This window comes from Alosa sapidissima, chromosome 5 (genome assembly GCF_018492685.1).
Source record: "Alosa sapidissima isolate fAloSap1 chromosome 5, fAloSap1.pri, whole genome shotgun sequence".
In the NCBI taxonomy this organism is placed as follows: Eukaryota; Metazoa; Chordata; class Actinopteri; order Clupeiformes; family Clupeidae; genus Alosa; species Alosa sapidissima.
The window spans coordinates 2,845,274-2,872,258 of record NC_055961.1 but is presented as its reverse complement, the minus strand read 5'-3'; the positions used below and the strand labels follow the sequence as shown (position 1 = coordinate 2,872,258).

At 46.9% G+C, this 26,985-nt stretch overlaps 1 protein-coding gene across 1 annotated transcript; it reads left to right on the top strand.

Moving 5' to 3' along the window:
- Positions 1–62: 62 nt before the first annotated feature.
- Positions 63–26,985, top strand: LOC121708988 (pyruvate carboxylase, mitochondrial-like). The gene is made up of 6 exons (XM_042091987.1): positions 63–78; positions 948–1,192; positions 11,146–11,325; positions 16,694–16,942; positions 22,198–22,338; positions 23,336–26,985. Exons 1-6 carry the CDS (start codon positions 63–65, stop codon positions 23,585–23,587), a joined length of 1,083 nt encoding a protein of 360 aa, XP_041947921.1. The 3' UTR covers positions 23,588–26,985.

The following is a 26,985-nucleotide window of genomic DNA, read 5'->3' as shown; positions in this document are numbered from 1 at the left end:
GTAGTTCTACAAACAAGACAGTTTTAGCGATTAAAACGTTGAAATTATAACATGAAATTAACATGTTAGTGTACGCGGGCAAGTGGCAACAGTGGAATAAGCAGGATAATGGACGCCACAGTGTTTGGTTCACAGAGATTTCAATTTAATTTCACTTATAAAGCGCCAAAATATTACACATGTCTCATGGCGCTTTGCAGAGTGTTAAAACATTCAGAGAGAGCCCATGACTAACAGGGGCGAGGAAAAAATCATTAAGTCTTGGAGATACATTATAGAAAGAAATGCACTTACCAGGTGCCTCCGCTGCGCGTTGGAGAATTTTATCACCTCGAACGTGCACCAAATGCCATGTCGTCCATTATCCCTTACATAACACATGATACTCCAATACAATAACACATACCAACACATAACACACCAGTCCAACACAATAACACATAACACACCAGTCCAACACAATAACACATAACACACCAGTCCAACACAATAACACAACAAAACACATAACACACCAATCCAACACAATAACACATAACACACCAGTCCAACAGTAATGGCTTCTACATACCTGACGCACCCGACCGGTAGCGCGACAATGTGACGTCAAAATGACGTAGATCTCTCTGGCGCGCCAGGGTTTTGGCCGTGTAGCACACGGTAGCGCACCACTCATTTTTTTTCAGACGAGCGCGACAAGGCGGAAACAGGAAGATGGACTAGTTCGAGGGCAAGCGAGTTGCAGTGTTTTGTTACAGTCGTGCATTTTTAATAGTTTGCTGGATAAGTTAACAAAGTTACCAGTGAGAGTTGCAACACATGGAATTAAGAGGAAAGAATAGAAACGATTTATTATATTATTATATACGACGTCACATTGTCGCGCTACTGGTCGGGTGCGTCGAGTATGTGGGACGTTTAACACTAACCCTGTCCTCCTCCTGCAGGCATCTCGCTGGATAAGGTGTTTGACTACAGCGAGTACTGGGAGGTGGCGCGTGGCCTGTACGCCTGCTTCGACTGCACGGCCACCATGAAGTCCGGCAACGCGGACGTGTACGAGAACGAGATCCCGGGTGGCCAGTACACCAACCTGCACTTCCAGGCCCACAGCATGGGGCTGGGCCACAAGTTCAAGGAGGTCAAGAAGGCCTACGCCGAGGCCAACAAGCTGCTGGGGGACCTCATCAAGGTGAGCACGCACACACGCACGCACGCACGCACACACCACACATACAGATACACACACACACACACACGCACGCACGCACGCACGCATACACACCACACATACGCACGCACGCACACACACACACACACACACACACACACATACACACACACACACACACACACACAGAGGTGGGCACAAATACATCAAAAACTATTTTGTTACAAATACTGGCTCATGAAATGTAACAAAATAAAATACAAAATACTGATGTGAAAAATGTATTTAATTAAAATACAAGTAATTGGTCATTTGGAAATACAAAAATACCCACACAATAATCATGGTATACTAACAAGGCATATTATTGAAAATGTATCCCCAAGAGACAAGAAATACTATTTTTGATTGGCTGGCAGGGGCCTATTAATTCTGTACATTGGGGCACCTATGAAGTAGATCTGGTAAAAAAATGTAATCACCATCCCATATCAATGTAAACAATGATTGAACTTACAAGCAGGCTTCGCAACAGTGGAATCAACTGTAACAAAGCAAACTACCCACCATCATTTTCCGTGCGTGCGTGCGTGCGTGCAAATGCAAATGCGGATGTTACTCCTTACATAAATCCTCATGCCAAATCCAAGTTTTAATACTGTCCTGTAGTAAATGCGGATGTTACTCCTTACATAAATCCTCATGCCAAATCCAAGTTTTAATACTGTCCTGTAGTAAATGCGGATGTTACTCCTTACATAAATCCTCATGTCAAATCCAAGTTTTAATACTGTCCTGTAGTGAGAATGAACATCAGCTATTAGGTACTCAAGGTCATGGGGTCAAAGGCCGTGGTCCTAATATTCTCCCTCAGTATCTTATCAAATTGTAGTCTTGTAGCACTTAACACACCTGACAATTCAAGCACCTAGTTACTTTTTTAACTTTCTTTCAACATGTTCTAAGGCAGCGGTCCCCAACCACCGGGCCGCGGCCCGGGACATTCCTAACCGGGCCGTAGCCTACGACATGAGTTTAAAAAAAATGCATGCAAACTAAATTAAATTTAATTAAGCAATATAGCACGAGTGAGAGTGGGGTTGGTCATGGATATTCCCACGGGTGTTGTTCGGCCGTAGCCACAACAGCCGTGGGAATATCCATGACCAATCCCACGATCACGAGTGTTATATTGCTTCTATACAACAATTCTACAACAAACTAAATAATCTGAAAACACCCCATTATTGTTTAAAAATGTTAATTTCGACATCGTTCTTACGCATCAAAAAATAGTTATTTTCAATAGACAGCATCTTGGTTGCTAGGTAACCAACATTCCAGATCCCTCGTTACGGGTCTTGGTGGTTTACATGTCTTCTTGAAAGAAATGTTGCATCTTACTTACATTGAGTTGACTGTGGTTTAATCCACAGATGTGGTGAAGCACTGTTTCGTTATGGTTTGCTAAGGAGTAACCCATTGCTTGAAATAGTGGAGAGCTGGGAACATTGTGTCAAATCTTCGCATTGTATCGCGGAGTGATTTATTATTAGCTGTGCAAAGTCTGAGTTGAAATGTCCAGGGATATTCCGACTCATGGAACGTCTCTCGGTCAATCAGAAACAAATAAATAGTTCCATAGAACCCAATTGTTGTATAATTTGCAATAATGTCACGTTTTTACATGGCATAGGCCTATATGCAGTTGTTTGATTGCACGCATGTTTGCATTTTGCAAGGTCTATTTTCTTACGTCTGTCTGTCCCGCCTTCAACACTTTTACATATTGCCTTCAGCGCTGCACAGCCTCAGGTCAGCTCACTTCACCTTCTCAGCGAACGGTAGTGTCACACGAAGTTAGCTAAACTGCTAGAATGAGCAACAAAAAACAAGCATCTTTAGCAGGTCACTGGCCAGAGTGTTTGAGTTGCGAGAGCCGCTGCAGAGATTTCTTACAGAAAAAAAGTCACCGTTAGCTGCACATTTTAGTGATGAGGACTGGGTGTCAAAACTCGCTTACCTGTGTGATTCGGGTTGCTTAATAACCTCAACCTGTCACTCCAGGGGAGAATGACGACTGTCTTTAAACTGGCAGATAAAGTCGCTGCATTTAAAGCCAAGCTTGATTTGTAGGGACGACGAGTGGACCGGGGTGTATTTGATATGTTCCAAACAGTAGTGGGGGTTTTGGGAGAGACTGAGGCAGGGCCCTTTCTCTCGCAGCAGGTGCGCGATCACCTTGTTGCGCTTTCAAATGAGGTTGAGCGTTACTTCCCATCCTCCAAAGATCCACGGCAAACCAATGAGTGGGTCCGCAACCCATTTGTCAATATCCCGAATAGTCCTAACTTGTCAGCGCAGGAGGAAGAGCAGTTGATCGAAATTGCAAATGACGGTGGTCTTAAGAGTGTGTAGGCTATGAGGAAACCTTTCTGGCGGGTTTTTGGATGAAAACCAAAGCAGAATATCCTGAGATAGCCGTAAAAGCGCTGAAAACGCTGCTACCATTTCCCACCAAGTATGTATGCGAGGCCAGGTTTTCGGCAATGACTGCAACTAAGACCAAATTGCGCAATCGACTGGACATTTCAAACACACTGAGGGCGTCACTGTCTTCCATCACCCTCAGATGGAACCTTCTTGTTGCAGGGAAACAAGCACAGGGCTCCCACTGATTATATTCGTAATGCACGTTTAGTTCCCATGTTTTGTTCCCATATTTTGTTAAGCATGTTCACACTTATAGATGTAGCTTCAAGTTGTTCAATATTCATAGTTCATATTGTTCAATTTTCACTTCTTCAAGTTTTTCACATGTTTAAGAGATTGTTACCTTCACTGTTCATACATAACTGGAGCTAGTTCTTTTCAAGTAATGCATGCACAACACATATGGAACATGGAACCCCCCCCCGCCGGTCCGTGAAAAAAAAAATAGGAAACAAACTGGTCCATGGTACATAAAAGGTTGGGGACCCCTGTTCTAAGGGGTTCTAAGGGGCTTTAAGTTGTACAGGGTGACAAAAAATTGACATAAACAAAGAAACTGGGTTTACACCCCATGTTGTCCTTACAGAAGGGTGATAAAGTTGACCATTTTGGCTCCCACAATTGACTTTTCTTTTCATTTTTTTCAACTTTACACATGTTCAGAGGGGATCGTAATAGAAGAAAGTTGGATCTCACACTTTTAAGTTGGTCACAATGTGGCATACCACAGCAAGAAAAATGGAAAATGGGTAAACATTTCATGCTTTTCTTCCAAAAAAGGTAATGAAATGTTTAGGTCAACTTTACAGTTGAATATACGGAATTGCCCAAGGGATATCTCCAGGCACCCAGCCTATTCTTAAAACCAGATTCACCAAGATTCTGGCCTTTGGCTTTATAATAAGCATTGCCTATTGTCATGTTATAGCGGGCCGGGTAGTATATTTAATTGAGTGATGACATTTTGGCTTATTTGAGAAGTATTTAAAGGACCAGTACGTAGGAAATAATGGAAAATAAATGGTAACCATTCCAAAAATGATCACCATTTGTTGTCAGAGAGTAAGGAAACACGATGAATTGAAGTAATGGCTTATTTGACAACATTACTATAACCTGTAAAACCCATGAAAAAAAATGAGTTACGGGGCGGAATCTCTTGGAATTTTCGTTTATGTTTTGAACGATTAATTCTAGAATAGCGTATTAATAATGGGCTATTTGTGTTGCCAAATTAGCAAAGGCCAACTGTCAACTTGCTGTCAGTTGTAGTCATGAACGCCTACGAGAGGCAGGCAAATTTCCAAAATTAAAACAAGAAACAAATTAAGTGGACATCGGAGGAGCTTCCTGATATGGCGATGTCTTCGTCAAACGAAGAATATCAAGTCTGACGTAGAGCTGGCCATATTTCTCCACGACAGGTAGCCTAGGCTAAACTTCATCTGCATCGCTAACTTCAGCTAAATACTGTATGTTACGTTGGTTAGAGAGGTATTTTTTGTTTTCACTGTTTCCGTAATGTGTAGCTGGGTCATGGTTGGAGAAACGTTAAAACAGCTGCAGGCCAACTAACGTTATTAGCTAAGTCTTAATTACATCTGGCAACCCAGAAGAGGCTCGCGTCTGGTAGTCTTGAGAAAGTTCACCAGTGTTTTGATTTTGGCCTACAGAATGTTCAGTAACAACACTACAAATCGCTCCTTTAAGTAGTTGAAATACTCAAATACAATCCCTCAAAGTATTTTGTTACAAACTACATTTGAGTTTTTCCAATCCTGCAAAATATAAATTACAAAATACGCTAAAGTAATTAAATACATATTTTAAATACATATAATTGAAATACTGCCCATGTCTGCACACACACACACAGAAATGCACATGCGCGCACACACACACACACACACATACAGAAATGCACATGCATGTGCACACATGCGCACACACACACATTGCATTAAACACATTCTAATTCATAACTGGGGCTAAACCTGGCAAAACTTGTGAAAATCTTAAGAAAAATTGCAATGCACACACAATCCATAGGGTTCTCTACCCTCAACAGACAAATTTGGGATATAACTGTTCTGGTTGCAGTCCATTTCAAGTACAAACTTATTTAGAACAAACAGTCTCAGTGTGCGTTGCTTCTTATCAGCATAGGCCTTATTCAGGGCCAATTCCAGCTACCAAAGCATCACAGGAAAACCTGACGGCCACGAAACACCTCTAAACGGAGATTCATTCTTTTCAAAGCACACAGTACAGTTGTACAGTTTTACAGATGTTAATGCGGGCCGCCAGAAATGTTTCCGCGGGCCGCACTTTGAGAACCTATGATCTAGTGCGTCAGCCAGGCCTTCCCCGAGCTCAGGCACCTCAGTAGTTCTGTATGAGACCGAACTCCTTTAACAGTGTGTATGTGTTACACCTCTTCTCGCAGGACTGTTTTTTGCCCTGTAGATGCACTGTAGCTCAGTAGCCAATAGGAAGCTGAGGTTGTGTTGCTGCCTCCCCATTGTCAAGGGCGACACACAAATCCCTTCCAGTCAAGAGTCCAGCACACCTGGTAACCCCTGCAGGATCACTGAATGGTCTGCCGACGACTGGGGTCTGTGTGTGCGTGTGTGTGTGTGTGTGTGAGAGACGCTGTGCCTGTGTGCTCTATCATTACACAGCCAGGCTTGTGATCAATGCCTTTTCACTGGAGAGAAAAGACTATAAGATTATGAGGTTAGGGTTCCTGAGCACTTGACCAATCAAAGGGCAGCGCAGTAGCTGATGTCACGGGGGGAAATGCCATTGGCTTCTTATACAAATATATATTTATTTGTGTGTGTGTGTGTGTTTCATCTGGTTAAGACATAAACAGACAGATCAAAGAGAATAGGTAGTGTATGTACTATATATAGAGTCTTCAGCATGGAGTGTGTGTGTAGTGAGTGTGTGTATCTCTATATGTTTGTGTGCAGGTGTGTTTGTTAGTGTTTGTGATGTAAGGGATAACGGCCGCCGAGGTGTCCTGTTATACGGAATTAATGGACGAGGGCGAGGGGCAAAGAACTCCCCGACACGCAGCGGAGTCCACGACCGCCCGAGTCCATTAATTCCGTATAACTGGACACGCCTCGAAGGCCGTTATCCCGCTTATCACCTGGTTGCCACTGTAAAGCCATGCCTTTATAGCACGCAAAGGAAACACGCGGTTTCGTTTGAAAAGAAGCTCACTAGTTCAGCTTGTTGTACAACTTTCGTTGGCCCTATAACAGCAATAGCATGGACAGTTAGCTTGTTTACAGTTGATTCCATTGTTGCGAAGCCTGCCTCCAGGCTTAACCGTCATCCTACTATGGTTGTTATAGTTACCATTCATAAGCATTGATATGGAACGGCAATTAAACTTTTTTTTACCAGATCTACTTCATAGGTGTCCCGTTATTCAGAATTAAAAGCCACCCCGCCAGCCAATCAGAAAAGAGTATTTCTTCTCTCCGGGTGATAATGACTGGTTAAGACATCAAATGCCAGAGAGAGAGTGAGGAGAGAGAGAGAGAGAGACAGATTGATTGTCTGTGTGTGCATGCGTGCGCCCGTGTGTGTGTGTGTGTGTGTGTGCGCCCGTGTGTGTGTGTGTGTGTGTGTGCGCCCGTGTGTGTGTGTGTGTGTGTGTGTGTGTGTGTGTGTGTGTGTGTGTGTTAATCCCCACTCTGCCTCCCCTGTCCAAGAGAAAGCCCTGCTGAGAGTGGAGAGTTTATCCAAAGATCCTTGATTACTAGCTCCGCTTTAACCCTCTCTGGTTTATCTGATCTGGGAGCAGCGGTACTGTCTGATCTGCCTCTAATCAGTGGCATCAGTGAGCGCTTGCTCAGGCCTAACTGATCTGGGAGCAGCAGTACTGTCTGATCTGCCTTTAATCAGTGGCATCAGTGAGCGCTTGCTCAGGCCTAGCTGATCTGGGAGCAGCAGTGCCAGAGACGGTTGATAAAGCTAAGTTAACTATAGAATCTTTGGCAGTGCTGTCTGATCTGCCTCTAATCAGTGGCATCAGTGAGCGCTTGCTCAGGCCTAGCTGGGCTAAATTAAGTGCTGTCTGATCTGCCTCTAATCAGTGGCATTAGTGAGCGCTTGCTCAGACCTAACTGGGCTAAATTAAGTGATCAAAGATAGTTGGCCTTTCTCCTCTCCTCTCCTCTCCTCACCTCATTACCGACACAGGGGCCTCTGTTCCAGCAGCACATCTCTCTCTGTCTCACACACACACACACACACACACACACACACACACACACACACACACACACACACAGAGACAGCCTGGTTTCCTGTGCTGTCCTTGTTATTTAGCCTGTCAGTGTGCCTCAGCTTAGTGGCATGTTCATTGTCTTTCTCTGTTATCCTGGTTCTTTCTTCTTCTCTCTATCTCTCTCTCCCCCTCTTTTTTTCCTCCCTCTCCCTCTCTCTATTCATCTTCCTGCCTGTTTTGTACCAACACAGATAATGGCTCTGACATGAACTCTGATATTTGTAGAAACATTCTCCTCTCACCTCTTTCTCTCTGCCTCCCTCTCTCTCTCTCCCTGCCTCCCTCTCTCTTTAGCCTACCCCCCCCTCTCTCTCTCTCTCTCTCTCTCTCTCTCTCTCTCTCTCTCTCTCTCTCTCTCTCTCTCTCTCTCTCTCTCTCTCTCTCTCTCTCTCTCTCTCTCTCTCCATCTGCTTGTTCTATCTGCCCTGTCATTGTGCTTACAGTGTATACTGTACAGTGCAGACCTGGTCACTAGATTGGCTCTGTGCTTACAGTGTATGCAGTGCAGACCTGGACGCTAGAGTAGCACTTGGCTCTGTGCTTACAGTGTATGCAGTGCAGACCTGGACACTAGAGTAGCACTTGGCTCTGTGCTTACAGTGTATGCAGTGCAGACCTGGACACTAGAGTAGCACTTGGCTCTGTGCTTGCTGTTCTAACCCTGTCAGAAAGCAAAGCAGTTCTTGAGCCAAACTCCAAATCATCACTAACAGCAGCAGCCCAGAACTGTGTAGCCCCTAGTTCAGGGGTCGGCAACCCACGGCTCTGGAGCCGCATGCGGCTCTTTGATCCCTCTGATGCGGCTCAAATAATAATGAGTAGGCCTATTTAATTAAAATGTATTTTATTTTAGTTCGTAGGTCTATATGAGTAATTTATATAACTTCCCACTTCACTTGACTCTGTAACCGTAGCCTGCACAATATTGTTACATTCGTGGTTCGTTGCCATGTCAATATCAAACAAAATCACCGATTTCCCTCCATTTCAGTCAACGAGAACACTTGCTATTGTTGATGTGTGCGCTTGCTGTAGGCTAGATAAGGAAAACTACTCTTTAATTGTTATTGTTGATGTGCGCGCTTGCTGTAGGCTAGAGATGTGTGCGCTTGCTGTAGGCTAGAGATGTGTGCGCTTGCTGTAGGCTAATAGTTATTGTTGATGTGTGCGCTTGCTGTAGGCTAATTGTTATTGTTGATGTGTGCGCTTGCTGTAGGCTAGAGATGTGTGCGCTTGCTGTAGGCTAGAGATGTGCGCGCTTGCTGTAGGCTAGAGATGTGCGCGCTTGCTGTAGGAAAATATAAAAAAGGAACCATCAGTGAGCACAGCTTGCGAGCGCGAACACAACGGGGCTGAAATGGAAAAGTCTCCATCCGAAGACTGATTCTGAAAACACGAAACGAACTGCCCGTTATCGCACACTGCAACGAGTTAGTATTGCTGTGTTAACCCTATTCCACTTGCATATGAAAAATATAAAGACAAACCTGCGCTCACGTTTAAGGGCAATTCCGCGCAAAACTGTCACATTTATAACGCCAACACAATGCCATGGTAGGCTATTAGTTGGCGTTATGGATATATGACAGTTTTGCGTGGAATTGCCCTTAAACGTGAGCACAGGTTTGTCTTTATATTTTTCATATGTGAGATGAAATGATGACAGCCTCAATTCTTGCATGAAACTTCACCTCACTGAATACAGCCAGACTCCAAGGCCATCACCAAATCTAATCATTGGTAGGCCTAATGTTCAATTTCGCCAATGACATGTCAATGAAAATTGAGTGTTGTGTTGTGAACTATGATGTTACTTTGCATACCAAAGGACACTGGGAAAATAGGGGGTAGTGTTTAGCCTACATGGGAAAATAAGGGGTAGTGTTTAGCCTACATGGGAAAATAGGGGGTGGTGTTTAGCCTACAGTACATGGGAAGCCCTATACTTCTGTCATTCCACTTTACATTTCAAGTTACTTGCACATTACTTTTAAAACTAGTAGAAAATGTATTAAAAAATCCTCTGTTGAATGAAAGTAACTGTACGTTAAATATCCAAACTTTTTCTTGTAACCGTCTTTATGTGGCTCTTCTGAGATTAAAAGTGTAAAAGTGGTAAAAGTGGCTCTCCAGGCAAAAAAGGTTGCCGACCCCTGCCCTAGTTTTGCCCTCTCCTGCCTCTGTCTCCGTGTGGCCCTGTCCTCTAATGACCCTGTCCTCTAATGACCCTGTCCTCTAATGACCCTGTCCTCTAGTGGCCCTGTCCTCTAGTGACCCTGTCCTCTAATGACCCTGATGACCCTGTCCTCTAATGACCCTGTCCTCTAATGACCCTGTCTCCCTCCCGCCTCTGTCTCCATGTGACCCTGTCTCTCTCCCGCCGCTGTCTCTGTGTGACCCTGTCCTGTAATGACCCTGTATCCATGGTGACCCTGTCCAGAGCCCGTCTACGTAGAGCCTCCCCACTCTCTATTAATCCCAAACAAACCGAATTTGGCTGCAGTTCACCAGAGTTCACCTAGATGGCGATCGCGGGCGAGTCCAAAATACATGGGGTCCTATGGAGCTACATGGCTATATTTATTGTTTTCACCTATTTAACAACTGAAACCCTCAGATTTTATTTTATTTTTCGCAAAATGGATATGGATTATCAATCAAAAGTGAAATAATCCGGGAGTCATGTCCTTTCGTTTTCTTACAGGTTGGGTCGTTGTTGCCCATAACACGCTAGCATTGATGCTATGCTATGCTATGATCATGCTAATGAATGACGTCATTGACACGTTTGAAAGGCTTTTTAGAACAATTAAGTGTCTTTAAAATATATAATACTCAACCAAGTGTATTGTCTTTGCCTCCCCTTTCGAATACTATATTCAAATTACTTAAAAAAAAATTATATCCCGAGAAAAGTGGATTCTGAGGGGTACAGCTCCGTAGACCTCCATTCATTCTGGACTCGCCCGCGAGCGCCCCTAGATGCAGTACCACACCGGAAGAGTTCCGAGAGTGAAGGTTCTCCCCTTATTAGACATTCTCTGCCCTGTCTCTCTAATGACCCTGTCTCCATGGTGACCCTGTCTCTCTAATGACCCTGTCTCCATGGTGACCCTGTCTCTCTCCCGCCTCTGTCTTTCTAATGACCCTGTCTCTCTCCTGCCGCTGTCTCCAGGTGACCCCGTCCTCTAAGATCGTGGGCGACCTGGCCCAGTTCATGGTCCAGAACTCTCTGACACGGGCTGAGGTGGAGGAGCGGGCAGACGAGCTCTCATTCCCGCTCTCCGTGGTGGAGTTCCTGCAGGGACACATCGGTATTCCGCACGGAGGATTCCCAGAACCCTTCAGGACCAAGGTACGGAATTCACACCTGACACGCTTCCAGCTACCAGCTAAAACAGTAACACTGGGTGCAGTTGGGACCAGTTGAACCACCATAACCAGTAAAACACAGATGGGACCACACACACACACACACACACACACACACACATACACATACACACACACACACACACTACAAGCTAAAACAGTAACACCGGGTGCAGCTGAACCACCATAACCAATAAATCACAGATTGTACCAGCAAAACCATGACAGCACAGTACATTTTGCAGTGTCAAAGTAACCCCTAAAGAGTGGAATTTAACACAGTCCAGAGTGCATTTCCTACTCCAAATTGGTAAACTGCAGTATTGAAATATTACAGTACACTCTAAATAGAATAAATGGAACATAACACTCCAACTGTGACACTAGTGGTTTTACTGTCCAGTGTAGATGGGACCAGCTAAACCATGGCAGCACAGTGTAGCTAGGACCACAACCAGCTAGGCACAGTGCATCTGGAGTAGCTCAACGAGCTAGGCACAGTGTGCTTGGGTGTATTAGCCAACCAGCTAGGCACAGTGTGCTTGGGTGTATTAGCCAACCAGCTAGGCACAGTGCTCTTGGGTGTATTAGCCAAACAGCTAGGCACAGTGCTCTTGGGTGTATTAGCCAACCAGCTAGGCACAGTGCACTTGGGTGTATTAGCCAACCAGCTAGGCACAGTGCACTTGGGTGTATTAGCCAAGGCAGATCTACAGAGTGTGGAATCCCACTGGTGCACCTGCTAGCCTGCAGTAGTGCCAGACAGAGCAGCAGCACTAATCCAGCCAACATCACTCATCTCTCCAGACTACTGATAAGAAGCCTCATCAAGTTCTGCCCCTTGAAGCCTCCCAGGCCTCTATAGCTGCCCCCTGAAGCAGCCCCAGGCCTCTATAGTTGCCCCCTGAAGCAGCCCCAGGCCTCTATAGCTGCCCCCTGAAGCAGCCCCAGGCCTCTATAGCTGGTATCCACAGCTGAAGCAGAGCAGCCCGCTACCAACCACACTCTAGCTCCTGGCGTGTGTGTGTGTGTGTGTGTGTGTGTGTGTGTGTGTGTGTGTGTGAAGGAGGCTCTCTGGCCTAAAGTGCACAGCCTTGGGCTGACCAAGAGAGGATGAGGATGGTGTTGTTGCCATGGAGGTCTGCAGAAGAAAGTCTGTCTCCTTCCTGGTGGGGTTTTGACCTGGCCCACCACCCTGCAATCTCTCTGTTTCTCTCCCCCTCTCTTCTACAGAAACTGTCTGATATACAGAGTATCCTCATAAACAACCCTCCTCCTCCTCCTCCTCCTCCTCCTCCTTGGAGAAGAAAAGGGAGCCCTGGCTGTTTGTCACTGCACTGGTGTTGTTTGTTTAGTGTGTGTGTGTGTGTGTGTGTGTGTGTGTGTCAGCGCTGATGTCTCTGCTCTCCACAGAGCTGTGTGCTGTTCATCTTACTGGAACGTCAGCCATTCCCACCACACACTTCTCTGGAGATCCATTATTTCTCAGACAAGTTTGGGTCCTCCATCACTGGGAAACAGTAAAGTTGACTCTAATGCGTTTCAGTTTGGACAAGCAAATGGAAGCATTGGGAATAATTTGCTTTTGTTGGTCCTTTCTGAATAAATCGGTGATCGGTTTAGCATGCGTTGTTATAAGTTAATGTGGTATTGTTGTTGTTGTGGTTGTTGTTGTTGTGGTTGTTGTTGTTGTGGTTGTTGTTGTTGTGTTGTGGTTGTTGTGGTGGTGGTGGTGGTTGTTGTTGTTGTTGTGGTGGTGGTGCTTGTTGTGGTTGTTGTTGTGGTGGTGCTTGTTGTTGTTGTTGTGGTTGTTGTTGTTGTGATGGTGGTTGTTGTGTTGTGATTGTGGTTGTTGTGGTTGTGGTTGTTGTTGTTGTGGTGTGGTTGTTGTTGTTGTGGTGTGGTTGTTGTGGTGGTGGTGGTGGTTGTTGTGGTGGTGGTAGTGGTGGTTGTTGTGATTGTTGCTGTGTTGTTGTGGTTGTGGTGGTGGTGTTGTGGTTGTTGTTGTGGTGGTTGTGGTTGTTGTTGTGGTGGTTGTTGTTGTTGTGTTGTGGTTGTGGTTGTTGTTGTGGTGGTGGTGGTTGTTGTTGTGTTGTTGTTGTTGTGGTGGTGTGCTGTTGTGCGTCTTCTCTAGTCCTCATTTCTCTTCTGTGGAGGTAAACGGCCCAAAGCGAGGCCCCTTCATCTCTCTCTCTCTCTCACACACTCACTCACTCACTCTCTCTCACACACGCACACACGCACATACACACACACTCACACACAAACAAACACACACAGTGTGTCACCTCAGGCTATGTTGTTGTTTTGTAAGAGAAAGGCAAACCGTGAAGATGAAATTCATCATTTTAATTTATTGTCTGTCTTAAATCCCTTTTTGTGCTTCCGACTCCTGCAGCTAGACACACACACGTGCTGGTGTTGTTTGTTTAGTGTGTGAGTGAGGGATGGATGGATGGATGGATCGATCTCGGGGCAGAATGAGCAGCAGTTCATCTCGTGCTGCCTCTGTGACCAGGGGCTACAGATTAGGGCACAATACAGACATGCTTTTCTTTCTTTAGAAAAATGTCAGCGCATCATAACCTCACCTCCTCCCTTCCTCTCCTCCTCTGTCTTGCTCATCTCTCTCTCTCTCACTCGCCCTCTCCCTCCTCTCTCTCTCTCTCCCTCCTCTCTCTCTCTCTCTCTCTCTCTCTCTCTCTCTCTTGCCCTCTCTCTCTATCTTGCCCTCTCCCTCTCTCCCTTTCTTTCCCCCCCACTGAAATGTCCCCTTGGGGATAAATAAAGCACTCTCTCTTTCTCTCTTTCTCTCTTTCTCTCTTTCTCTCTGATTCTTACTTTCTCTCTCTCTCCTCCGGCTTCCCCTTGCCAGATGCATGTGTGTGTGCGCGTGTTGGTGTGTGTGCGTGTGTTGGTATATGTGTGTGTGTGTGCGCGTGTTAGAGTGTGTGTGTGCGTGTTAGAGTGTGTGTGTGTGTGTGTGCGTGTGTTAGTGTGTGAGTGTGTATTGTAGTGAGTGAGTAGGTTAGCGTGTAATAAGGTGACTGTTTTATTAGCTCTGTCAGAGTAAAGGGCCCAGGCTGAGTAGACCAGGATGGACTGCTCCTCTACTGCCCACACCTACTCTACTGCCCACACCCACTCAGCTGACCTCTGGCCCAGGCCCAGGCCAGTCCTCTCAGCACCACGTTAGCGTCTGCTTCTCTATAACCCTTTGTGTGTGTGTGTGTGTGTGTGTGAGTATGTTAGTGTGTGTGTGTGTGTGAGAGTATGTTAGTGTGTGTGTGTGAGTATGTTTGTGTGTGTGTGTGTGTGAGTGAGTGAGTGTGTTAGTGTGTGTGTGTGTGAGTATGTTAGTGTGTGTGTGTGTGTGAGTATGTTAGTGTGTGTGCGTGTGTGAGTATATTAGTGTGTGAGTGTGTGTGTAACTGTTAGTGTGTGTGAGTATGTTGGTGTGTGTATGTTAGTGTGTGAGTGTGTTTGTGTGTGTGAGTGTTAGTGTGAACATGAGTAGTGTGAGCAGACCCTCTTTATAACCCTGTCACTTAATCAGTAGATGAAACACACTCGTCACCCTGTCTCCAGCCCAGAGTTCAGAATGAGCGTCTTGCTGTCTCCTGAGATAACGCTCATGTGATCGGAGGAAACTACTCATTATCTCTTGAGATAACGTTAATGTGATTGGAGGAAATTACTCGTCTCCTGAGATAACGTTAATGTGATCAGAGGAAACTTCTCTTCTCGTTAATGTGATCGGAGGAAACTACTCGTCTCCTGAGATAACGCTAATGTGATCGGAGGAATCTACTCGTCTCCTGAGATAACGTTAATGTGATCGGAGGAAACTACTCGTCTCCTGAGATAACGCTAATGTGATCGGAGGAATCTACTCGTCTCCTGAGATAACGTTAATGTGATCGGAGGAAACTTCTCGTCTCCTGAGATTACGTTAATGTGATCAGAGGAAATTACTCGTCTCCTGAGATAACGCTCATGTGATCGGAGGAAATTACTCATCTCCTGAGATAACATTAATGTGATCGGAGGAAACTACCAAGATAATGTTAATGTGATGGGAGGAAACTACTGAGATAACGTTAATGTGATCGGAGGAAACTACTCGTCTCCTGAGATAACGCTAATGTGATCGGAGGAAACTACTCGTCTCCTGAGATAACGCTAATGTGATCGGAGGAATCTACTCGTCTCTTCTAGATCAGCCGTTAAGTGTATCCAATGACTACGCTAAATGGGACGTCTTCACCTGGATTGAGTTGGATATGAGCAGCATGACGAAGTGTGTATCAGGCTGACGTCTCGCTCTCATTAGCATGAGATGATTTATAAACTCATTTAAACACAGGATCACTACTGTGGACCTCACACACACACAACACGCTTGCGTGCGTGTGTGTGTGCGTGCGTGGGTGTGTTTGTGTGCGCGTGTGTGTGCGTGGGTGTGTGTGTGTGCGCGCATGTGTGTATGTGTAGTTGTGTCCCTCATCCCTTGTGATTCACACACCAACTAGGTTAAATAAATCATGAATCACTGCCTCCCCATTGGCCCTCGTCTGTGTGTGTGTGTGTGTGTGTGTGTGTGTGTGGTAACGCTGTTGATGTTGTTGTGCTAAGAGCGGTGGCATTCTCTGGTGGAACGTCTCACACATATACACACACACACACACACACACACACACACACACAGGCACACACACACACATATACACACACACACAGGCACACACATACACACACACACACACACAGGCATGTCCCCATGCAGATCTCATATCTGCCCTTGTGTCTGCTCACATTTCCTCTCTCTCTCAAACATAAAAGCCATTAAGTAAGTCTGTGTGTGTGTGTGTGTGTGTGTGTGTGTGGCTCTGCTTCTCTTACTGAAATATTTTACCACTTAGCCCCGCTTTGTGTGTGTGTGTGTATTTGTAAACAATACTTTGTGATCCTAATGACAGCCCTGAGTCTGATTTCCTGTAATAGGGTTTGGCCATGCGGAGAGCTAATGTTGGCTAATGCTGACCTGTCGACAAGAACCGTTCCTTTCATTTCTTACACAATTAGTTTACCTGTCAAATCTGTTCAAATAGGGTCCATTTAGGGTTCTACACTAATGTGTTTGTGTTTGTGTGTGCGTGCGTGTGTGTGTGCGTGTGTGTGTCTATGTGTGTGTGCGTGTGTGTGTGCGTGTGCGTGTGCGTGTGCGTGTGCGTGTGCGTGTGCGTGTGCGCGTGCGTGTGCGTGCGTGCGCGCGTGTGTGTGTGTGTGTGTGTGTGTGCGTGTGTGTGTGTGTGTGGTGCTGGTCCTAATGCCCCTCTGCTGCTCCGTAGGTGCTGAAGAACCTGCCCCGTGTGGAGGGTCGCCCTGGTGCCTCTCTGCCCCCCATGGACTTCGAGGTCATGGAGAAACAGCTCCGCGAGTCGCACGATGATGACATCACCCCCGAGGATGTCATGTCCGCCGCCATGTACCCCAAAGTCTTCCAGGAGTTCCGTGACTTCACCAAGAACTTCGGACCCGTTGACTGCCTCAACACACGCCTCTTCCTGGATGGACCCAAGATCGCCGAGGAGTTTGAGGTGGGCGTCCCTCTCTAAAGCGCTCTGGACCATGTGACCTACTCCTCTCTCTGCCTTTAATGTCCTCTCTCTCTCTCCATCTCTCTCTCCCTTTTTTTCTTCCTCTCTGGTCTACCTCACACTCCTCATCTCTCTCTTCATCCCTCTCCATCTCTCTCCATCTCTCTCTGTCCCTCTTTTTTCCTCCTCTCTGGCCTGCCTTTCCTCCTCTCATCTCTCTCTCTCTCTCATCTTTTTTTTCTCCCTCATCTTTTTTTTTCTCTCTTTCATCTCTCTTTCTCCCTCTCTCTCATCTCTCTCATCTCTTTCTTTCTCCCTCTCTCTCTTCATCTCTCTCTCCTCATCCCTCTCTCTCTCTCTCTAATACACTCTGGCTCTATAGTGTGTTGGAGATGTGCGTCCTTTAGAAGTGTGCAAATGTAATCTCCTTAGTCCTTCTGCTCTTGTCCCGTTATTATGAAATCTGCTCCTAATGCTGGAGCCGCTCTGTTTGGCTCTCCTCCTCCTCCTCCTCCTTTCTTCATCTCTCTCACTTTATCTCTCTCTCTAAACATGACACTAAATTACCCATGATCACCCCATGACCTCCACTAGTGCGTACCCCCCCACACACACACACACACACACACACACACACTAACTCACACGCACACACACTGCCAATGAGGACTGTAAGGAAAAGTGTAAAAACTGGAGATTTTAATAGCACTTAAAAACAGCTATGTCCGCAGTATAATAATCGCATGGAGGGCATGGCGTTCAGGATAAGAGTGATCGTGTGAGGATAAGAGTGATCGCGTGGCGTTCAGTATAAGAGTGATCGCGTGGCGTTCAGTATAAGAGTGATCGCGTGGCGTTCAGTATAAGAGTGATCGCGTGGCGTTCAGTATAAGAGTGATCGTGTGGCGTTCAGTATAAGAGTGATCGCGTGGCGTTCAGTATACGGATAAGAGTGATCGCGTGGCGTTCAGTATAAGAGTGATCGCGTGGTGTTCAGTATAAGAGTGATCGCGTGGCGTTCAGTATAAGAGTGATCGCGTGGCGTTCAGTATAAGAGTGATCGCGTGGCGTTCAGTATAAGAGTGATCGCGTGGCGTTCAGTATACGGATAAAAGTGATCGCGTGGCGTTCAGTATAAGAGTGATCGCGATCGCGTGGCGTTCAGTATAAGAGTGATCGCGTGGCGTTCAGTATAAGAGTGATCGCGTGGTGTTCAGTGTAAGAGTGATCGCGTGGCGTTCAGTGTAAGTGTTCAGTGTAAGTGTTCAGTGTAAGGATAAGAGTGATCGCGTGGTGTTCAGGATAAGAGTGATCGCGTGGTGTTCAGGATAAGAGTGATCGCGTGGCGTTCAGGATAAGAGTGATCGTGTGGAGAGCGTGGCGTTCAGGCTGCTCATGGGAAGGATAGGCACACAAACAACCAATCAGAATACATTATTTATAAGCTGGACAATATTCATGTTATTCATGAACAAGACGCAGTGCTCCAAGCTCTCCACGAGTGTGTGTGTGTGTGTGTGCATGCAGTAAATATTTATGTTGACAGACCAGTGTGGCCTTTAGACTGTAAAATAAAAACACAGCCATGACGGGAGATTGTCTGCTCCAGACTTCCAGCAGTGTCTGTCTGTGTGTGTGTGTGTGTGTGTCAGTGTGTGTGAGAGAGAGTGTGTGTGTGTGTGTCTGTGTGTGTGTGTGTGTGAGAGAGAGCGTGTGTGTGTGTGTGGGTGGGTGGGTGTGTTCCTCTGTCTGTCTGTCTGTCTGTTTGTGTGTGTGTGTGTGTGTGTGTGTAGGCACCCCCTCCTCAGACATGCTTGTCCAGAAATGTTAAATCCGTTGCTGCCCAGTATCCACTGCCCACCCTGGCTGCAGCAGAGCAGAGCAGAGCAGAGCAGAGCAGAGCAGAGCAGAGGCTGCATGCCCAGATGCCGAGAAAAGGGCCGTTGCAATGATGTTTTTCTGCACACTTTCCTCACAGCTAATGCTGGAATCTCTATAATTATATTTATCTCTTCGTTTGCCGTGTGTTTTAAGCAGCAATAATTAGTTAATTGTGCTTCAAATGAAGTGGGTAATTTCATTAACATGGCATCATTAAGATGCTCTGTAAGAATGAGTGTGTTTCTCTTCTCAGAGAAGAGCGGAGAGGCTGATTAGGCATATCTGCAGTTCCATGTGCACCCTCACTGTTTGCCTTGTTTAATGTGCACGCCGTCAATGTCTCTGCTGTGTGTCGTGCACGCTCTTGGAATATGCCCTGTATAATGTGCACGCTCATGGAATGTGCATTATGTGACGTGCACGCTCATGGAATGTGCACTGTGTGACGTGCACGCTCATGGAATGTGCACTGTGTGACGTGCACGCTCATGGAATGTGTGCTGTGTGACGTGAACGGGGCGGTGCTAGTATAGTGGTTAAGGAGCTGGGCTAGCGTGCAGTAGTGTAGCGGTTAAGGAGCTGGGCTAGCGTGCAGTAGTGTAGTATAGTGGTTAAGGAGCTGGGCTAGCGTGCAGTAGTGTAGCGGTTAAGGAGCTGGGCTAGCGTGCAGTAGTGTAGTGGTTAAGGAGCTGGGCTAGCGTGCAGTAGCCTGTAGGGTGGTGGTAGTGTAGTGGTTAAGGAGCTGGGCTAGCGTGCAGTAGTGTAGCGGTTAAGGAGCTGGGCTAGCGTGCAGTAGTGTAGTATAGTGGTTAAGGAGCTGGGCTAGCGTGCAGTAGTGTAGCGGTTAAGGAGCTGGGCTAGCGTGCAGTAGTGTAGCGGTTAAGGAGCTGGGCTAGCGTGCAGTAGTGTAGCGGTTAAGGAGCTGGGCTAGCGTGCAGTAGTATAGTGGTTAAGGAGCTGGGCTAGCGTGCAGTAGTGTAGTGGTTAAGGAGCTGGGCTAGCGTGCAGTAGTGTAGCGTAGCGGTTAAGGAGCTCACTGCACCCTCACTGTTTGCCTTGTTTAATGTGCACGCCGTCAAGGTCTCTGCTGTGTGACGTGCACGCTCTTGAAATATGCCCTGTATGTGCACGCTCATGGAATGTGCATTATGTGACGTGCACGCTCATTGAATATGCACTGTGTGACGTGCACGCTCATGGAATGTGTGGTGTGTGACGTGCACGCTCATGTAATGTGCATTATGTGACGTGCGCGCTCATGGAATGTGTGCTGTGTGACGTGCACGCTCCCGGTCCCGTGAGCCCTGGGTATCTTCTGAGGGCCGATCGCTAGGCAACCTGAGCTTGGATCACCTGCTGTATCCATTTCCAGTTGACAGCACGTCTCTCTAACACCAGGCCTCATGGGAGGGGGAGGGATGGAGAGAAGAGAGAGAAAAAGAGGGGGAGAGAGGGGAAAGGGAAAGAGAGAAGGATGGAGAGAAGGGTACAAGGGGGGCAATAGAGAGAGAGAGAGAGTGAGGGAAAGAAACAGGGAGGCCCTTTTTGTTTTTTACCAGCCAAGTGGCATATCCGCATATATGTCTCCATGTTGCTAACTATACACATACCGCCTCTCTCTCTCTCTCTCTCTCTCTCTCTCCCTCTCCCTCTCTCTGTCTTTCTCTTTCTCTCTGGTTGTCTGGCTCCTGTGTTCTGCTGTCCAGTTGTTTTGTGGTTTTGGGGGTTTGTTTTGATTTCTGTCTCCAGTACTGCTCCTCTGTCCCTGATGACCCATAATGCACCTCTCACAGCTGACCCATAATGCACCTCTCTGTCCCTGCTGACCCATAATGCACCTCTCTGTTTCTGCTGACCCATAATGCACCTCTCACAGCTGACCCATAATGCACCTCTCTGTCCCTGCTGACCCATAATGCACCTCTCTGTCCCTGCTGACCCATAATGCACCTCTCTGTCCCTGCTGACCCATAATGCACCTCTCTGTTCCTGCTGACCCATACTGAAACTCTCTCTCTGCTGACCCATAATGCACCTCTCTGTCCCTGCTGACCCATAATGCACCTCTCTCTCACAGCTGACCCATAATGCACCTCTCTCTCACAGCTGACCCATAATGCACCTCTCTGTCCCTGCTGACCCATAATGCACCTCTCTCACAGCTGACCCATAATGCACCTCTCTGTCCCTGCTGACCCACAATGCACCTCCCTGTCCCTGCTGACCCATAATGCACCTCTCTCTCACAGCTGACCCATACTGCACCTCTCTCAGTACTGACCCATAATGCACCTCTCACAGCTGACCCGTAATGCACTGTCACTCCCCGATGCGAGTCGCTACCGGATGTGAGTCGCGCATGCGTCACTTTGCTACTTTGCGACTACCAGTGCTGTTAGCCACAGAATAATGACATTAGCCTACACAGCAGTAATGTACTATTTAGCGTAAGGCATCACATTTTCACGGCATGATCTCTAATGTCAGTTCTAGATTAGAGGCTGAAGTAGCCTGCTAGCGAGAGACTTCTGTAATATCAATAAAAATTGACCTACATAACGAAGTTTGTTCACTGCTGGCAAGTAAGTAAGCAATCAAGCACAACAAAGGCTGTCACTTGAATGGCGTTTGCTAACGTTAGCAATCAAACAATCTTAGATACCTAAAACGTTTTTGAAACAGAAAAGTGAATTATTTTATGGATTTCAGTCAGATCCCTTGGCGTTATGCCGTAAAACCTATCAATCTGAGCATGCGTGACTCACATCGGGTAGCGACTCACATCGGGGAGTGACAGCACCTCTGACCCATAATGCACCTCTCTGTTCCTGCTGACCCATAATGCACCTCTCTGTCCCTGCTGACCCATACTGCACCTCTCTCAGTACTGACCCATAATGCACCTCTCACAGCTGACCCATAATGCACCTCTCTGTCCCTGCTGACCCATAATGCACCTCTCTGTCCCTGCTGACCCATACTGCACCTCTCTCAGTACTGACCCATAATGCACCTCTCTGTTCCTGCTGACCCATACTGCACCTCTCTCAGTACTGATCCATAATGCACCTCTCACAGCTGACCCATAATGCACCTCTCTGTCCCTGCTGACCCATAATGCACCTCTCTGTCCCTGCTGACCCATACTGCACCTCTCTCTCTGCTGACCCATAATGCACCTCTCTCAGTACTGACCCATAATGCACCTCTCTGTTCCTGCTGACCCATAATGCACCTCTCTGTCCCTGCTGACCCATAATGCACCTCTCTGTCCCTGCTGACCCATACTGCACCAGGCCACTTTATACAGCCATATACTGTTTGGTGATGTTTGGAAATAAAATTCTCCCTCCATCTCCCCTCCCCTCCACCAGGTGGAGCTAGAGCGAGGGAAGACGCTGCACATCAAGGCTCTGGCGCTGGGGGACCTGAACAAGGCGGGCCAGAGGGAGGTGTTCTTCGAGCTCAACGGCCAGCTCCGCTCAGTGCTGGTCAAGGATACAGTGGCCATGAAGGTACAAATGCCTGCAAATGCACACACACACACACACACACACACACACACACACACACACACACACACACACACACACACACACACACACACATATATATATATATATATATATATATATATATATATATATATATATATATACATACATACATACATACATACATACATACATACATACATACATACATACACACACACACACACACATACATGCACATACATATATACATACATACACATACAGTACACACATACACACACACACATGGTAGTGTTGCTTTAAGCATCTCCTCTGCTCTAAAACATATTACTGTATAGAGTTCATACCTCTCTACTCTAACACACATTGCTGCGTATGGCTCTAACACATATTGCTGCGTATGGCTCTAACACATATTGCTGTGTATGGCTCTAACACACATTGCTGCGTATGGCTCTAACACACATTGCTGCGTATGGCTCTAACACACATTGCTGCGTATGGCTCTAACACACATTGCTGCGTATGGCTCTAACACACATTGCTGCGTATGGCTCTAACACACATTGCTGCGTATGGCTCTAACACACATTGCTGCGTATGGCTCTAACACACACATTACTGTGTATGGCTCTAACACACATTACTGTGTATGGCTGGCTCTAACACACATTGCTGTGTATGGCTCTAACACACATTGCTGCGTATGGCTCTAACACACATTGCTGCGTATGGCTCTAACACACATTGCTGCGTATGGCTCTAACACACATTGCTGCGTATGGCTCTAACACACATTGCTGCGTATGGCGGTGTTGCTTTAAGCATTTCCTCTGGTCTAACACACATTGCTGCGTATGGTATGGCGTATGTTATGGTGTATGGTATAATGTATGTTATGGCGTATGGTGTAATGTATGGTATGGTGTATGGTATGGCGTATGGTATAGCATATGGCGTATGGTATGGCGTATAGTATGATGGTGTTGATTTAAGCGTCTCCTCTGTCCTGCAGGAGATGCACTTCCACCCGAAGGCGCTGAAGGACGTGCGTGGCCAGGTGGGGGCGCCGATGCCCGGTAAGGTGGTGCTGCTGAAGGTGAAGCAGGGCGACGTGGTGGAGAAGGGCCAGCCCCTGTGCGTGCTCAGCGCCATGAAGATGGAGACCGTGGTCAATTCGCCCATCTCTGGCACCATCGCCAAGATCTACGTCAGCGCCGACACCAGCCTGGAGGGAGATGACCTCATCATGGAGATCACCGAGTAGACCGGAGGGGGGGGGGCGGGGGGGGTCAATACAGCGTCGCCATGACAACATGACGTTGTGATGATGCCATGACTATGATATTGTGATGACGTTCTTATGATGTTATAATGGAGTTGTGTTGATGTTGTAATGGCGTTGTTATAACAACACGCCATGACAACATGACGTTGTGATGATGCCATGACTATGATATTGTGATGACATTCTTATGATGTTATAATGACGTTCTTATGATGTTATAATGGCGTTCTTATGATGTTATAATGGCGTTGTGTTGATGTTGTAATGGCGTTGTGTTGATGTTGTAATGGCGTTGTTATAACAACACAGTGTTTTCAGAGCCGTTTACTCCACCACCATTGCCAGGTGCCACACCCTCCCCCGTTTCTGCTCCGAGTCAGTACGGTTAGAGTTAGATGATGAAGGCACTCAGAGAAGAGAGAATAGACAGGTGTAATTTTGTAGATGTATTGTATAAAAGAGGAAATCTATGGAGCTATTAACTACATTAACCAGGAATCCGTGGGGTTGGGAGGTGTGTGTCGATGTGTTTTTGTTGGAGACGGAGCTTTCTGTTGCGTTTGCATTTGTTTTGATGTATCCAATCTACTTCTAACAGTAACGTACAGTAGATCTGTCTGTCTGATCTACTTCTAACTGTAGGGTAGATCCCTCTGTCTGGTAATAGATCTGTCATGCTGATGTCAGCTTAGTCTAGCATGTGCCTGTCAGCTGTGAACTCCAGACTGTCATAATAATTAATTGATGAATTAATGAATTAGCTAGCATAGCAATAAATAACAGTTTCCTTTATGTCATAGGCTTTTCTCGTTGTGCTACTCTTGGCAAATGCTCATACTATGTGAGAAAAAAACGTGTGTTGTTGGATTGTAGTCACACAGTTAATATCCCTTAATATCCCTTAAAGTCATGTTTTTAATTTTGTCCAAGGTTAGCTTTGATGGGTAGTTTGCAATGAGTCAGGAAACGTGACCGCAACAATCCTCCTCTCCCCCAACCCCCCCCCCCCCCCCCCCCCCCCCGTTAGTTAGTTAGTCAGTCAGAGCACACGTTCACTGTCCAGCACAGACATCCTCACGCTATGGTGTCCAGCACAGACGTCCTCACGCTATGGTGTCCAGCACAGACGTCCGCACGCTATGGTGTCCAGTGTGCAGGTTCCGCCCCGTTGCCTTGTACTCTGTTTATTGGTTTCGGCCCTCAATTGTGAATCTCAGACCAACTGGGACAACTGGAAATCCGAGTTGGGAAAGCTGGGAATGTCGCTGCCCAGACAGCAGCGCACACTGTGTCCAATCCGGCCCGGGTCTGCCCAGGTGTGTGTGTGTGTGTGTGTGTGTGTGTGTGTGTGTGTGTTTTTAAGTGTATGGTACTGAGCCGATGAGGTGATTGTGTGTGTGTGTGTGTACGTGTGTGTAAAGGGACCATAAGGACGCTCATTAAGGCCTTAGTCCACACACACCTGTGCTGAGATGGGGCTGGACTGCCCCCGAGATCACTTGTTTATTTGGTTGTTTTGCTTTGTTTGTTAGTTTGTTTGTCACATGCGAACACAAAGCATCTGACTCCCATTCCTTTCCGATGCGTGGCATTCTCTCCTGAGGTCTATATCTCTGAAACAGGGTCACAGTTCTTTTATTTGTGTATTGTACATTATAACTGTGAAAGTTCACATGTTGTGTTAGGGGGTTAAAAAGCACACACACACCGGAATGTATACACACCTAGTAACACAAAAGTATTGTCCTGAGGGTTGACTGCAGTAAACACACACACAGAAGCACAAGAGAAGGGTGTGAAGTTTTCCTGTTGGTTAACACACACCTGAGGACATTTCTTTAGGCGGTCAGGCCTCGGTCATGTCCGCTAGTAGTCCAGATGTAATTGGTGCCTGCCATTGATTATGGCTGTGTGGTACCTCTGGTGGTGGTGGTGTTGTGGGGTGGTCATAGGTGGGCTGCTGGACCCCTAATGAGGCACGATGAGACCACAGCACACACACACACACACACACACACACACACACACACACACACACACACACATACAGTGCTTCATTACGCCAGGACGCTTTTATTAACCTGATGGAAAAGGCTTCTTCTCTTTGAACACAACCACCACTGAAGAGGTGACTGGTGAAATGGCCTGCACTACGCACAAGACTACAGAACACAGGGAACACTCTCTGCATTATTAACGGTTAATGGTCAGGGCTAAACGCCATGTTTGGTCAGGAAGACCTCCATACCCCCTCTGCATTATTAACGGTTAATGGTCAGGGCTAAACGCCATGTTTGGTCAGGAAGACCTCCATACCCCCTCTGCATTATTAACGGTTAATGGTCAGGGCTAAACGCCATGTTTGGTCAGGAAGACCTCCATACCCCCTCTGCATTATTTACGGTTAATGGCCAGCTCTGTGACCCCTGCTCTCTGTGCATAGGGGTAAGCGCCACCTGACCAGACCACCCCACAGGCACACTCACACTCTCGCCATAATCACGGTCAGTTTGACCAGGGCACCCTCCTCTGGCCCTCCACCACCAGATTAACGGTGACCGTTCGGGTCCTTTGATCCAGACTCCGCTCCGACCACCCGCCTGGCAGCCTTCGACTCACCACGCAGTCGCGTTCTGCGGCGGCAGAAAGTTCCGCGGGCCCCCGAGAACCAGAAACCCACAGCCCTAGTGCAGCGCAGTCACCGTGATCAGTAATCAGAACGTTCCGCGGGCCCCCGAGAACCAGAAACCCACAGCCCTAGTGCAGCGCAGTCACCGTGATCAGTAATCAGAACGTTCCGCGGGCCCCTGAGAACCAGAAACCCACAGCCCTAGTGCAGCGCAGTCACCGTGATCAGTAATCAGAACGTTCCGCGGGCCCCTGAGAACCAGAAACCCACAGCCCTAGTGCAGCGCAGTCACCGTGATCAGTAATCAGAACGTTCCGCGGGCCCCTGAGAACCAGAAACCCACAGCCCTAGTGCAGCGCAGTCACCGTGATCAGTAATCAGAACGTTCCGCGGGCCCCTGAGAACCAGAAACCCACAGCGCTAGTGCAGACGCCGTGATCAGTAATCAGTATGCTGCTAATGGAAGAGATGTAGGGGACCGATAACGTTGGGATCGCACAGATGGCAACCAAACTAATCTCCACTGAGCCACTAATTAGAAATGTTGCAGGAAGTAGAATCTCGTATCTCATCTCATGTGTGTGTGTGTTTGGTGTTTTTTTTTTCCTGTGAAGTTTGTTTCTCTCTTTCTCTCCATCTGGTTTTTTTGATAACTGGAATGTTAAGATATGCAAATACTAATCCAGCAGAACCTCTTGTTCTGTTGTCACGCAAAGATATGTTGGAGAATAAAAACAATAAAAAAGAG

Bases quoted from the DNA above. Each gene is read 5' to 3' on its own strand.
- LOC121708988 (XM_042091987.1), top strand. The intron at 1,193-11,145 runs GTGAGCACGCAC...CGCTGTCTCCAG, and splicing joins TGCTGGGGGACCTCATCAAG to GTGACCCCGTCCTCTAAGAT. The intron at 16,943-22,197 runs GTGGGCGTCCCT...CCCCTCCACCAG, and splicing joins AGATCGCCGAGGAGTTTGAG to GTGGAGCTAGAGCGAGGGAA.